Raw genomic sequence first — 16,290 nt, 5'->3', positions numbered from 1 at the left:
ATTTATGTTCTTAAGACATTTTGCTAAAAGGTGACTGCAATTTTGGATTTGAAGGGTATATGTAGCTTGGGCCAAGAGTAATTATAGGTAGTACAATTTTAAAAAACTAATTTGTTTCTATGTCAGTTATGTAGCTTTAGATCTAAAGAAGCTATTGCTGCTGGGCCTTGCTGATGTACGTTTTCCTATACAGCCTCAGCAGAAAGTGGAATGTTGCTAAACACAGGGTAGGTAATCTTTGCAGCTTAGACAGGAACTAGAAGGATGACTAAAATAAGTACCAGCACTATTCACTTTTAAGCAAAGGCAAATGTGATCATGATTCAGGGTCCTAGAAGTTGAGTGTGAAAAGACACCCAAAGCATTCTAAAAAATGGAGACAGGAAAAGTAAAGGCCAATTCCATTTGACATTCAACCTAATACATTTTCAAAAATTAATTCTGTACTTAAGAACTGTTGGCCAACTTTTAATCTGGGATAGGTGAACAGCCAAAATTAAAACTCTTTTAACAATGATGGTTTGATGGAAATGTTGACAGACCATTAACCATAGTAGTCCATTAGAGAAAAATCACTACAATAAAACCCTGCAGCTAAAATTTAATGAATATCATATCATAATCACATATTTGCTAATGGCTGTGAAGTGCCTGAATCAGTCAAACTCATATAGAGTGGATGCCATCTATTAAATCTGACTGTTGAGCTTAGAGCCCAAAACTCTAAGTGCCCACTGTGAGCCGCAGGTGGGTTTTTTAAATGCAAGGCATGTTTTCTGTTCCTCCACAATGAATAGTAAGGGCACTGTTAGGTTCAAGTTCTATTCTTTTTAGTGTCTAAAAAAGATTTTTATTAACTGAGAGGATAACATTCATAAGAGAAGATCATGATAAATTTATCCTTCAAAAACTCTGATTTCATTTCAGTAGATATGGAACATGGTATTTGGTATTGAAAATGTTACCTAGCCTTTCTTTTGGAATAGATTGTGAAAGACTTTCCAAGACAGATTCTTTCATCATTCTGAGTGCCTATTATGTGCTAAGCATGATGGATACAAAAATAACTAAGACATAGCCCATGCCTTCATGGAACATTTCACCTAGCAGGAGAGAGCAGCATACAAAAGAATACAGTTAGAAGAGAAGCCCATTTGGGTAGAACTGGATACTAGGAACTTGGTGATGTGAGAAGGTGGACAAGGGTGTGTCGGGGTGTCAGAGAATGCTTTTCCGAGATGACACAAGGGCTAGATCTTAAAATGCACATGGCAGCAGCCTGAGATTTTAATAAAAACTTTGCATTTTACATGCTATTAGTCCTTCCCTACCACATCAACGTCATTTCTCTTGTCATTCCACACCTTAACTACGGCAGTATATGAGCTGCGAACGGTTCTCAGCGAACTCAAGACATTAGACATAATCTGTGGCATTCAACTCTTTGGGTCTCACTCTTTTCTTCCTCTTTTCATTTGGACCAATCACCCACTCCATGACTTGTACAATTTAAGAGGAAGCCAAAATATCCCAGGTTGTTTTTCTTCTAGGCCACTGGCTCAGGGTATGACAAATCCCATTGCCTGTAGGTTGGCCCGGGGAGGCTGTTGAGAAGGGTGTATAACTAGTCTTGCTGCTGCTGCTGCTGCTAAGTCGCTTCAGTCATGTCTGACTCTGTGCAACTCCATAGACAGCAGCCCACCAGGCTCCCCTGTCCCTGGGATTCTCCAGGCAAGAACACTGGAGTGGGTTGCCATTTCCTCCTCCAATGCATGAAAGTGAAAAGTGAAAGTGAAGTCACCCAGTCGTGTCCGACTCGTAGTGACCCCATGGACTGCAGCCTACCAGGTTCCTCTGTCCATGGGATTTTCTAGGCAGGAGAACTGGAGTGGCTTGCCATTGTCTTACTTTTCCTCTAATACTTACATCTACATTTAACTAATGAATGTAAGCTACTTTAATAAAAGCACAAAAGTCTGTATTTTTCAGGACTTGTTCTGTATGTATGAAGTTTCCTCCCCCCAAAACTTACTTGTATGATGAGAATTATTCTAATAAGTAAAATACAACATTTATGGAAAAGAGCCATCAGGAAAAAAAAACAGGTAGGAGGCACTACTTCATCCAATGGGAGTTTGACCATATTTTGTCCAGATGATCAAGTAACGTGATATTAAAACAAATTAAACTTAACAATGATGTGAAAAATAAAACCTCAAACTTACTTACCAAACTGCATGCCCCAATCACCAAGATAATTTATTCTTGTTACTTGATGTCCTAAAGCTTCTTTGAGATTTGCTATAAAATTTCCTAGTAAGCAATAAAATACATAGTTTCTCATTCTTATATGTTTTGGCATAAGAACCATCTAATATCAAAGCATAACAGAAAACTCTCTTGACAAAATCTACTAACTTTTTTTAAAAAACAAAAACATTCATTATTGTGTTTTCATCTATATTACGGAAAGGGAGTAAAAATTATTTTGGAGGATGTAGTTATTCTAAATCTCACAATTTTCATCAACATTAATAGAGGTTATGAATACACAGAGTAATTGTGATTCCAAGTCAATTCCAAGGACAGAAAATAACAGAATCTCAGTAATTAACAAAGAATATATAATTTGGTTGTTCCCTAAAGAACTTAGCCATATGGTTTTTTTTTTTTTCAAGTAGCTCACTCCACCTTCTTTCAGTTATGAAGTCCAGCCTCTCATGCTGCTCCCTAAATAACAGCACACAGGAATCCAAGGCCTCCACCTTTCTGTACTGCTGATGCATTCAGGTTTGACATTTGACATCTATTCCATTCTGCACATACTAAAGCTAAAAGTAACAGACCCCAGAACCTTTTGAAGTTAGGGTTCCAGAAGTCATGAGCAATCAGATACACTTTGCTTGTGATCTAGAAGGTGAAAAGCGAGTTACCTTTATTTTTTTTCGGAAAAGCACAGTGGTGGAGGCTTTGACTTTTAGTGGCATCACTACTAGAGGTCCCAGGGTCCTGCCATATAACTTCCAAGGGAAGTGAAAGATAGGATATGGGTGACCTCTTTTGCTTCTCTGAATTCTCCAAGGTACAATAAACCAGGAATAATGGCAGGTTCCTGACTCTGGCAGCGGCAGTAATCAAAGAAAAGGCAGAAGCTCCCTTGATGATGAAGTTCTGTGGTAGTTTTGGGCATCATCTATGTCAATTTAATCCAAAGCGTCTTTAGCACTCCCAACAACTCTGCAAGCTATTCAATATCCCATTGTAAATTCCCTCCTGCTTTTACTAGAGGAGATCTAGTTTTCTGCAAATAACCCCTAACCAATAGGTATAGCTGACGAATTACAGTAGCTACTTCTCCAGTTTCCCTACTTCTAGACTTCCCCAAACTCTATAGTCCCAGCAACAGAATTCACCTTTTGCAGCTGGTACTCAGGCTGTATCCCTATCTTTTTGTAGTACCTTACTATCTTATGTGTGTGCTTAGTCATTTAATCGAGTCCAACTCTTTGCAACACCATGGACTGTAGCCCGTCAGACTCCTCTGTCCATTGCTTGGGGATTCTCCAAGCAAGAATACTGGAGTAGGTTGCCATGCCCTCCTCCAGGGGATCTTCCCAACCCAGGGATCGAACCCAGGTCTCCCGCATTGCAGACAGATTCTTTACCATCTCATCCACCAGGGAAGCCCATGAACACTGGTGTGGATAGCCTATCCCTTCTCCAGGGGATCTTGCCAACCCAGGAATTGAACTGGGTAGCAGGCATATTCCTTACTGCATAGCAGGCAGATTCCTTACCAGCTAAGCTACCAGGGAAGCACCTATTATCTTATAAATCCAACTAAATGCCTGAACCTAGGCTTTCGGAATTAGGCTACCTAATTTCAAATCCTTGCTGCTATACTTTACTAGCATTGTGATTTGGGGAAAGTTACTTTTGGTGTCTGAGTTTCCTCATCTATAACCAATAGAACTTACTAATCAGGGCTACTGTGAAACTAGTTCAGACAATACATGAAAACACTTAACATGGTAAGTTTCAATAAATATTATCTCTTCCTGGTTCAAGCATTTCCCTTAACAACTGTCAAACAAGTTTATCATGCTTTACTCATGAATTACTCCTATGCCTGACTTATGTAGTTTTTCTTATACAGTATATTTCTTATATTCTTTTTCATCAAGTCCTGTCATTTCCTCTCTTATAATGCTGCTTGAGAACTCTAACAACAAAAGTTGACTGTAGTGCAATATAACCTATTCCAGAAGTACAGACATTCTCCAAATCTTTACAGTATTCCAGTATGGATTAAATCACTTTCTTATAAGTATGAAAAAGACAGATTTCTATACTGGAAGACAGATTATATGAGATAAACTCTAAAGTCCCTTCCAATTCTAATATTATACAATTCTAACTGCAGTTTTAAGATGGGCTACTATATACTGTCATGTTTTAATAGAAATCATAAGTCTACTGTACACTCAAACATTACAACCAAGAAGTATTACAGTAATCTTTGTTAGGATAGTCCTGTTTCAATTTTCAGTCTTGAAAACTCCAGTTAGTACTCATACGACTCAGACTGAGTTTATTTTTTAAAACAAAATATATGGACCAAAAAAATTGGGAGGATGACCATTAATCCCATAAAACTGTTTTCATTTATGAATTTTCAGTTCTTCTTTATATGCATACATACTTTTAACAAGTTAAAAATCAAAATATACATACCTGGTTTCTGAGTCAATCTTTTGGTTTTGAAACAAATTTCTTTCTGTCATTTTTAAAACAATTTTTTTCATTTTAGGGTCATATTTAATTAGCATTAAGCTCATATACATTTCACTTTTTTGTTTCTTTGTCCTTTTGCTACTTAAGCATTAAACCAGTACTGCTCCAAAAGTCATGTTCAGTATTTTCTGTGAAACTAACAGCACTTACCTATGATGGTAGAACGCAAATGTCCAACGTGAAATTTTTTGGCAACATTAGGTGAACTGCAAGATAATTGTAAAAGTTATTTTTTTCTGTTCTACAAACAAGAGTTCTAAAATGAATTAGGTCATAGCTCTACAGTTTAATATAATTGTGGACTAAAGCCTTTGGTATTTTGGACAAAGACAGTTAAAAATTAGACATTTAGAGTACTTCCCTGCTGGTACAGTGGATAAGAATCTGCCTGCCAGTGAGGAGACACAGGTTCGATCCCTAAGCCGGGAAGATTTCACATGCCAAGGAGCAACTAAGCTTACATACCACATCTACTGAAGCCCATGAGCCTAGAGCCTATGGTCCACTGCAATGAGAAGCCCGTGTACTGCAACAAAGATTGGCCCCTGCTCGCCAAAACTAGATAAAGCCCATGCGCAGCAAAGACACAGTGCAACCAAAAATAAATAATTTTTAAAATCAGACATTTAGAGCAAAGATAAATTAGATCTCAGAAAGAACCACCTTTAGGGAATTGATCCTGTGACTCAAGAGGTAGTCACATAACATACACAGAAGTGGCACACTCAGCAAGCAGATACAGTAGGGGCTTGGTAAACAGATGAAGAAATTCAGAGAGGATTGTTTGACACAAATAAGGTACATTATTAGGAATTAAGTTTAGTGTCCTAGTTCTCAATTCTTTAGTGTCTAAAAATTATTGTGGACCCCAAAATAATTTTATTTATTGAGTAATATCTATCAATATTTATAGTATCAGAAATTAAAACAAAAATATAAAAATATTTATGTGGAAAGCTTCCCAGGATAACCAGAAATAGAATTTACCATTCCAAATTCTCAAGCAACACATTTGTTACTCTTGGTGGTTGAGAAGTTGCAATTAAGATTTAACAATACCTAATGCTTTTCACTTTCATGCACTGGAGAAGGAAATGGCAACCCACTTCAGTGTTCTTGCCTGGAGAATCCCAGGGATGGGGGAGCCTGGTGGGCTGCAGTCTATGGGGTCGCACAGAGTTGGACACGACTGAAGCGACTTAGCAGCAGCAGCAGCGCTAGCTGGAGAAGACTCTTGAGAGCCCCTTGGACTGCAAGGAGATCCAACTAGTCCATCCTAAAGGAGATCAGTCCTGGGTGTTCACTGGAAGGACGGATGCTAAAGCTGAAAATCCAATACTTTGGCCACCTCATGAGAAGAGTTGACTCACTGGAAAAGACTCTGATGCTGAGAGGGATTGGGGGCAGGAGGAGAAGGGGACGACAGAGGATGAGATAGCTGGATGGCATTACTGACTCGACGGACATGAGTTTAAGTGAGGTCCGGGAGTTGGTGATGGACAGGGAGGGTCGCAGAGCCGGACATGACTGAGCGACTGAACTGAACTGAGTGCTAGTAAAGTAATGCTCAAAATTCTCCTAGCCAGCCTTCAGCAATACGTGAACTGTGAACTTCCAGATATTCAAGCTGGTTTTAGAAAAGGCAGAGGAACCAGAGATCAAATTGCCAACACCCTCTGGATCATCGAAAAAGCAAGAGAGTTCCAGAAAAACATCTATTTCTGCTTTCTTGACTATGCCAAAGCCTTTGACTGTGTGGATCACAATAAACTGTGGAAAATTCTGAAAGAGATGGCAATACCAGACCACCTGACCTGCCTCTTGAGAAACCTGTATGCAGGTCAGGAAGCAACAGTTAGAACTGGACACGGAACAACAGACTGGTTCCAAATAGGAAAAGGAGTATGTCAAGGCTGTATACTGTCACCCTGCTTATTTAACTTAAATGCAGAGTACATCATGAGAAACGCTGGACTGGAGGAAGCACAAGCTGGAATCAAGATTGACGGGAGAAATATCAATAACCTCAGATATGCAGATGATACCACTCTTATGGCAGAAAGTGAAGAACTAAAAAGCCTCTTGATTAAAGTGAAACAGGAGAGTGAAAAAGTTGGCTCAAAGCTCAACATTCAGAAAACTAAGATCATGGCATCTGGTCCCATCACTTCATGGCAAATAGATGGGGAAACAGTGGAAACAGTGTCAGACTTTATTTTGGGGGGCTCCAAAATCACTGTAGATGGTGACTGCAGCCATGAAATTAAAAGATGCTTACTCCTTGGAAGGAAAGTTATGACCAACCTAGACAGCATATTCAGAAGCAGAGACATTACTTTGCCAACAAAGGTCCATCTAGTCAAGGCTATGGTTTTTCCAGTGGTCATGTATGGATGTGAGAGTTGGACTGAGCGCTGAAGAATTGATGCTTTGGAACCGTGGTGTTGGAGAAGACTCTTGAGAGTCCCTTGGACTGCAGGGAGATCCAACCAGTCCACCCTAAAGGAGATCAGTTCTGGGTGTTCACTGGAGGGACTGATGCTGAAGCTGAAGCTAAATTACTTTGGCTACCTCATGCGAGGAGCTGACTCATTGGAAAGGACCCTGATGCTGGGAGGGACTGTGGGCAGGAGGAGAAGGGGACGACAGAGGATGAGATGGCTGGATGGCATCACCAACTCAATGGACATGAGTTTGAGTGAACTCCGGAAGTTGGTGATGGACAGGGAGGCCTGGCATGCTGTGATTCATGGGGTTGCAAAGAGTAGGACACGACTAAGCGACTGAACTGACTGAATGCTTCTAGAGCACATTCACTCTCTGACAGGCACAGTCTGACACACTTTACATGCATTAACTCAACAGTCAGAAGAACTGTGATGTAATCTCTTATTTTTGATGAGAAAATTGAGACACACAAAAGAAAAATGATAATGAAGTACATCTGGCAATATCTTGAGGACTCTTGAACCTAGATGATGAGCATATGGGGCTCTCTTTACTCTCTTTTGTGTATGTTTGAAAATTTCCTAAGTTTTTCAATATTAAAAAAGACATTAACCAGGACACAGCTGGTTAAAAGTGGTAAAAACAAGAGCTTACTTGTGGTCTGTCTCCAGAGCCTTGTTATTTACCTTTTTTAAGGGTATTACAATTTAAAACCTTGATCTGACAGATATCTGTATACAATTGTGAAATTACGAAACTATAAGGAAATTCATGTAATCACTATTTAGAAAGAAAGCAAATGTTCTTCTATGGGATTAAAAAAAAAGTAATCTCCTGCTTCTAGTAAAGAGAGAAGAACAAGGCTTAGGCTTAATTACCCTTTTGCCTTAAACAACTAGAAAACTAAAGATTTATGGAACACTGGTTTCATGAAACTGAACAGGACAGTGAAGGACTGTGATCCCTAGGAGAAGGTCAGCCAACAGGGTGACCCTTAGCACTGCTTTACTAGCAAATTCATGAGATGTAACTAAAGCAGACCAATCTATACCATGAAAGTGTATATATCAGAACAGAAGAAAGGTTTCAAATCAATGATTGAAGACTCTCCTTTAAGAAACTAGAAAGGGAGGCTTAAACTAAATCCCAAGTAAGCAGAATAAAAGGGAGTTAAATAAAATGAAGGTTAAAAAAAAAAAAAAGAGAAACTGTGATATCATAACTGGTAGTGGTGGTTATGTGACCTGGCATCTTTGATAAAACTCATTAAACTGCATGTTGAAATACAGTTATTTGTACTGTATCATATACCTGAATGGAAAAGGCAATGGCAACCCACTCTAGTACTCTTGCCTGTAAAATCCCATGGATGGAGGAGCCTGGTAGGCTGCGGTCCATGGGGTTGCTAAGAGTCGGACGTGACTGAACGATTTCACTTTCACTTTTCACCTTCATTCACTGGAGAAGGAAATGGCAACCCACTCCAGTGTTCTTGCCTGGAGAATCCCAGGGGCGGGGGAGCCTGGTGGGCTGATGTCTATGGGGTCGCAAAGAATCCGACACGACTGAAGCGACTTAGCAGCAGCAGCATATACCTCAATAAAGCTGATTTTAAAAAAATACCATAAAAAACTAAAACTGGCCATGGATGTGCTGATATTAAAGGAATATATGAGATACATGGTTTAATGAAAAAAGAAGAACAATGTATAATGTGTATGATCTCTAGATGGGTAAGCAAGAAACTGATATTGGTGAATGTCTGTATAAAGAGAACCAGGAGACTGGGGTAGGGAGGACACTGCCTTCTCACTGCACTCCCTTTTGTCACCTTTGAATTTTCAAAAACTAAGGTTATTATCTAATAAAAATATTATCTAATAATATAGTTTTTGCATAGCTTTTGCATTTTTAAGAATGCAAAAAGGTATAGTTGATTTACATTTTATGTTTCAGATGTACAACAGTGAATCACAACCTTTTAAGAAACTATTCCATTTAAAGTTATTATAAAATGTTGCCCTGTGCGGCACAATATATCCATGTAGCTTATTTCATACATAGTAGTCTGTATGTCTTAATCCCCTATTCCTACCTTGCCCCTCCCCACTGGTAACCCCAAGTTTGTGCTCTGTATCTGGAATTGTTTCTCTTTTGTTGTATTCATTAGTTTATTTTTTAGATTCCACATAGAAATAATAATGTAAGTATTTGTCTTCCTCTGACTTATTTCATTTAGTACAATGCCCTCCAAGTCCATCTATGCTGTTGCAAATGGTAAATTTTCATTCTTTGTTATGGCTGAGTGGTATTCCACACAAACCTCATCTTTATCCATTCATCTGGTGATGGACACTTAAGATTATTTCCATATCTTGGCTATTGTAAATAATGCTGCTGTGAATGTTGGGGTGCATGAATGTTTTTAAATTAGTGTTTCTTTCTTCAGATATATACCCAGGAGTGATATTGCTGGATCATATGGTAGTTTTATTTTTAGAGAAACCTCCATACTGTTTTCCACAGTGGCTTTACCAATTTACATTCTCTCCAACAGTGCACCAGTGTTCCCTTTTCTCACATCTTTGCCAACATTTGTTATTTGTGATCTTTCTGATGATACCCATTCTGATAGGTGTGAGGTGATATCTCATTGTGGTTTTGATTTGCATTTCTCTGATGATTAGCAGTGTTGAACATCTTTTAATGTTCCTGTTGGCTAGAACTTTTGTACTTTTTTTTAGAATTAGAAGAACTGAACCTGTCTAGAGCTTCAAAAAACCTCCCTTGAACTATCAATTTGACATTCTCTGGCACCACATTCCTACTCAGAAGGGACTACAATGAAATAGAAAATACAAATTCAATTCCTTTGGCAGCCAAAGTAACTACTGTGGATTACAACTTGTATGCTTTACTAGAACTCTGAAATATTACTTCATGTAATTTCCTCAATCTTATAAGAAAAGAGATATTATTACTCTTATTTTCCACATATAAGAGACTAGAAAAATAAACTGTCCCATCCCAGATGACAAAATCAGTTACTAAGTGAAAACTAGTACCCTGATCTCCTGGACTCCCATTTTCCCAGAGGTCAATTTGTTTGGTGGGAACACTTCACATCGAGGAACGGCAGGGTGGGGGAACACGTGCAGATAAAAGAGAAGAATGGCTACCACTGCTGACTGTGCTCCTGCAGATTTGATCTGAACACAGTAGGAAGGGCCGACTCAGGAGAGAGGCAACCGCTGCTGATGCTTCAAGTCTTACTCTACCCACCAGGTAGAGCCAAAGTCCGAGGGAGACAGTCATCTACCCTGGCACTTTATCACACTCCTCCTGGATCTGACAAAATATAGGGAAACCAACCATATATCACTATCTCAGGGAGGCAGTAAAGGTTAAACATATAGGAGTCAGAGTTAGCTCTGTGACCCTGAGCAAGCTCCTTGACCTAGCATCACCATCATCATCTCAATTTAAGGCCCAAGTTTCTATTTTGCAAAGATTTCTTTTGATGTGGACCATTTTAAAAGTTTTCACTGAACCTGTTACAATACTGCTTCTGTTTTATGTTTTGGTATTTTGGCCCCAAGGCATGTGAGATCTTAGGTTCCTGACCAGGGATTGAACCCTCACCCCTTGCACTGGAAAGAGAACTCTCAAGCACTGGACCACCAAGGAAGTCCCTGGGGCAAGTTTCTTGAACACAGTATTTCTATCTCTTTACTTTGGGGTAAAGTCATCTGGTCTATTAAAGATACTATATATTTAAAGAAATTCTCTCTTCCCATCTCTTTCATTTTCAGAAGAAATTCAGGAAGGATGTTTTCTATCAATTTTTACCCTCCTGTCTACCTCTCTGTCTCCCTTTTGAAACCACAATAAGAATCACAGATCTGGAATACTTCTAAGGGAGGAAGCAGCTCTAGTCCCTCACCAATGCCAGATGAAAAACAACAGAAAGCAGAGATGACTGCTGGGAAATGGACTCTGCTTTCATTAATGATCAGATGCTTATAAAAGTTCCAGCCTTCCTTAACTGCTTTGGAAAAAAGTTGAGAGAGGCAAATCTGTAAGTAAATAAACTACAGTTCAAAAAGTCTCCAGAATACAACTCAAATGGAACAGGCTATTTTTAGACATTTCTTATAAGCATAAACAAAAAGGAGTATTATACGGGAAACAAAAACTTTGGAGAAAAACCAGAGAATCAATGACTGAGAAAGACTAGTCTTGGTATTTTGATTTTGGTTGGGGAAAAGGGATGGTAAAGACGAAGTGAACATTAAGAAGGTGCATGGGTGGCAACTTCTCACACTTCAAGAAACTGGCAATAGCACTATTTCAAGGGTAAATGTGCAGTAACATACTATCCTACTTTCCTACTGATATTCCTTTACTGCTAGTTAGGTAAGAGCAAGGAGTGTAAGAGTACTGAAGTGCCTCCCCAGAGAAGGGTGTGTATACTGCATCACTGTAAATATATAATGAAAAGAATTAAAAGTGTCTACAAACTCTCTGCCACTCTCGTTAAGAGTTATAATCTACTTCCCTGGCCTGAGTCAGGGATGATCTTGTTACTTGCTTTGACCAGCAGTGACATAAGTGATGATATACCTGTTACAAGACCAGATATTTTACTATTTCGGAGTCCTGAGCACCTTTGTAAAGAGGTCTGGCTACTCTGCTGGAGAGAGAATACAGGGAGATGCCTGGCCAGCCCACAGGTGAGACACCAGAAAAGTAAATGAGTTTCCTGGATTTCTAGTCCTCGTATAATGTCTAGATGACCAGAGTTGCTTAAGTGACCACAGGCAAGCAAAAAAACCATTAGGCTATGCTCTTCCCAATTTCCTGGTCTATACATGAAACATAAAACAACTGGTTGTTGCTTTAAAACACTAATCAGTAGTGTGGTAAACTTTCTCTTAAAGAGCCAGACAGTAGATATTTTAGGTCATCTGGTCTCTATCTCAATTATTTGTCAATTGTACTCAATTGCCATTAGAGTATCAAAGCAGCCACTCTGAAAATAGGTAAATGAATATCTAAGACTGTATTCCAAATTTACAAAAATATAGCAGGCTGGATTTTGCCCATGAGCTAAAGTTTGCCATTCCCTGTATCAAGTCTTATAGTGGCTTGTTAAGCAAGAGATAACTGAAACGACAAGCAACTTTCTTTGGGGGATGGCCTTAGTGTAGTTCCTCTCTGGTGTAAGGATACTGCAGAAGTCTCTGTTCTTTTGATGCAACAACATTTAAACTTTAAATATCTTGACTGGAGCATACTGGTAGCATAAGATTTATTCATAATTTATATCTGCTCCATAAGAAGGTTAGCTTACTCAACATGTTATCAATCCTTGTCATAAACAGATGAGTTTACCAAGTCTTAGAGGGTCTGCTTTTTCTAAGAACAGGATTGAGTGGCAGAAGACAGTACAAATAAATCCCATTCACCTCTGATTATCCAGGTGCTAATCATAACTAAGTTTAAGTTATCACCATAAATTATAATAATGAGTTAAGAAACCAAAAATAGTATTTACCACGTCAATTTAAAAAAATCTTCCACAAAAACATATACTAAGACAAAGGCTCTAGCAAGCTCTAGCTAAGTGAGAAAACAGCTCATCGACACTTTTCCTTAGCTTGGAAAAGGCAAATACAATTTCTCCAATAATGGTCATGAGCAGTCACCTGCCAGCCATACTCCAAAAGTGATCTTTTTCTTTTCTGGTTACCTAAGAACAATTCAAAGATTAGACGGTTTTATTGATGGCATGGCATATAAGAAAGTTATCATGAAGACTATTTAGAGCCATACAAACATCAAGCTATTTTTCTGGTAATTTTAAATAATGTGCATTTCATGTAATGGACCCTGGGATGTTGGATCTGAATTGGTAACATCAGTAAAAATTGAGTTCCAGTAGTAATAAGCACTCCTATAGCCAGAACTTGGCTTCTAAATAAACACCTTCCCTCACAAAAAGGGAACTAGGACTTCTTGGGGGAAATGGACAATTCCAGGTCTGAGTAAGACTGGAACATCTTATGCCAAAAAGAAAGTACACCAGGACTTAAGGGAACATGCAAAGAGAATAAAGGAGCCTGATCTGGGATAATTTCAATATGTGTGTGCTTAGTCACTCAGTTGTGTCCAAATCTTTGCAACCTGCCAGGCTCCTCTGTCCATGGGGATTCTCCAGGCAAGAATACTGGAATGGGTTGCCATGCCCTTCTCCAGGGGATCTTCCCAACCCAGGGATTAAAGCCAGGTCTCCCGCATTGCAGGTGGATTCTTTACCGTTTGAGCCACCAGCAGTCCCACTTCTGGGCATATATCCAAAGGAAACAAAATCATTATCTTGAAGAGATGTCTGTTCTCCCACGTGCACTGCGGCATTATTCACAATTGCCAAGGTATGGAAACAGCCTAGGTGTCCATCAGTAGATGAATGGATGAGGAAAATGTGGTATGTACATATAACGGAATATTATTCAGCTTTAAAAATGAAGGAAATTCTGTCATTTGCAACAACACGGATGAAACTGTAGGGCATTGTGCTAAGTAAAATGAGCCAGACAGACATAGACATACTGTGTGCTACCATTTAAATGTCAGATCTAAAGACTAAAAAGTCAAACTCTTAGAAACAGAATAGAGAAGTAGTTGTCAGAGGCTGGAGGCTAGGGGAAACAGGAAGAGGCTGGTAAAAGGTTCAGACTTTCAGCTGTAAGACAATAAGTACTGAGGATCTAATGTATAACGTGGGGAGTATAGTTGATAACACTGTCTTGTATAATTGAAATTTGCTAAACAAGTAGAACAAATGTTCTCACACAAACAAAGAAGTAAATATGAAAGGTGACAGAGCTATCAACTAACTCAATTGGGGAAATCCTCCCACAGTGTGTGTGTGTGTATATATATATCAAATCACGCTGTACACTTTACCTTACAATTTGGTCAATTATACCTCAATAAAGCTAAAAATACATACACATACATCACAAACACAACAAAGCTTGTTTTCTGGTAATTATATTACTTTGCAATTCTTAATATGATAGTAACCGTTATATGTACCTTAAGAGTCTACTAAAATGAAGAACTAGATCTTCTAAAAACAAAACAAAACAAAAAAAAATCTATCAATACATAATTAATAATGGAAAAAACCCATAATAACCATTAGGTACTTTTTTGATTAAAGTTAAAAAGTTTTATTCATGGTTTAATGATCAACTCACTGTGACTTTAATTACATAATCTCACCGATTTTTCATTTTTCCATGTGTAATTTTGTGAGACCCAGATGATAACAGTAACATACCTACCTGCCCAGTCAGTTGATCAACCAATGCATATGATCAGTAGGTACTCACCTGAATTCAACCACGATCCTCTTCTGGGGGAGGCCAGAAAAAAGTTCACTTTTTAATCCATATTTTGAGCCATCTTCAATCACCTGTTGCAGTACTGTCTGTAGAGTAAAAGGTATGGGATTTAATGATACATAAAAACTGCAATTTTCTTAATTACTTTGTTACTGGGAACTAATTCTTGCTAATTTTCTCATTCTAATTTATGGAGCTGACAATTTTACAGCATTGTTGGCAGCACTGCCTTCTTTGATCGCAAATGCTAATCAGAGCAGTCATGACACGAGTTAACACCTACAGGGCCTCTGTGCCCTGTTATACATCATGTCTATTCATCCTCACAGCAGCCAGTGATGTAGATATTTTACAGATGGGGAAACTGAAGTTTAGAGAGGTAACTGCCACAAGTCCCATAGCAAATAGCAACAATAATACTAGAAGCAGCATCTAATATGCATTGAATGCAGATTTCAAGCCAGACACTGTACTAAACATTTTACATGTATTACATATATTACTCCTCACAACTACCCTGAAATGAGTATTATTTTTACAAGCGAGGGGACAGAAGCTCAGACTGTTAAGTAACTTTCCCAAGGTCACATTGCAAAAACTTTGCTCACTCCACAGCCTAAGTGTTAACTTGGCATGGTGCTGCTACTTCTGTGATACTGATGATCTCAGTAATGGTAGAAAACAAATAAAAAAACATAATTCAAGTGCCTCTTGGCTACATAAGTAAGAAATGAGGCAATACCACAGAAACTGTCAAAACATATTCCAGGTTAACTTTTAGTTATTAACCACAGAATTACTATATAGGTTACAAAATTCATACTTTATTTTTTGCTAAGAGTGATGATGCATTTATTCATTATTTATTTTTTATTGTAGGATTCTGAAATGACTGATAGATTTTTATTTACTCTTATATTGATTTTGTTCCACAAACAGGATTTTAAGTCCTAAAAATGTAGTTTCTGACATGAAGAATTCTATCATTAGAGCTGGTTAAGACAGTCACTAAATCAAAAAGGCAGAAAGGGAGTAGGAGGCAATAAAGCAACACTTTTAAGAAGCCTTTATAGAGTGCCAGGTTCAAGTCTAGAAGCTTCTTTGTTATCTTTAAGCCTTACAATTTTAAAATGGGCAACATTTCCCATTTAACTGATGCAAGAACTAGGTTCAGACAGAGAAAATCCTTCACTGACACTGTGCATTAAGCCACACAGAGAAAGGATTATATAGACATTAAATACAGTATTGTCTATTGCATATGAGGGACTCATTCAATGCTTGTTATTCCAAGAATATGGGTCACAAGAAGATTGCAAGTAGGGCAGTAAATGTTATAGTAATTCATACTTGGATCATTCAGAAGTTAAGGCTTATCCATCCTGTTCACCTTCTATCTCTTTTTATGTAAGGGATGGCACACTCAAAAAAGGGAGTAGCAGTTAGTTAGAATTCTCTTTTAACAAATGACTCTTGAATAATTGATTTCTCTGGCATAAACAAACAAAAAAAAACTTTAAGACTATCTTGTGTGCGTCACTTTCAAAGCATTCACTGACAACTGAACCCACCTGCTAACTAGTTTTTTCTCTACTACTTCACTGAAGGTGCTCTCAAAATCAGTATTTTAAAAGTC

At 38.3% G+C, this 16,290-nt stretch overlaps 1 protein-coding gene across 3 annotated transcripts in view; it reads right to left on the bottom strand.

Annotated features, from left to right (window-relative positions):
- RARS2 (arginyl-tRNA synthetase 2, mitochondrial) overlaps window positions 1–16,290 on the bottom strand; it is a 72,733-nt gene that overhangs the window by 25,895 nt on the left and 30,548 nt on the right. For all 3 annotated transcript variants that reach the window (XM_005684698.2, XM_018053159.1, XM_018053160.1), the window contains 3 exons: window positions 14,643–14,740; window positions 4,945–5,000; window positions 2,230–2,313 (listed from right to left, as the gene is read on the bottom strand). In XM_005684698.2, coding sequence (XP_005684755.1) covers window positions 2,230–2,313; window positions 4,945–5,000; window positions 14,643–14,740 — 238 coding nt within the window. The remainder of the gene's footprint in view (window positions 1–2,229; window positions 2,314–4,944; window positions 5,001–14,642; window positions 14,741–16,290) is intronic.

This window comes from Capra hircus, chromosome 9 (genome assembly GCF_001704415.2).
Source record: "Capra hircus breed San Clemente chromosome 9, ASM170441v1, whole genome shotgun sequence".
Classification (NCBI taxonomy): Eukaryota; Metazoa; Chordata; class Mammalia; order Artiodactyla; family Bovidae; genus Capra; species Capra hircus.
The sequence above is the reverse complement of the archived record's forward strand: the minus strand, read 5'-3'. Positions and strand labels throughout refer to the sequence as shown.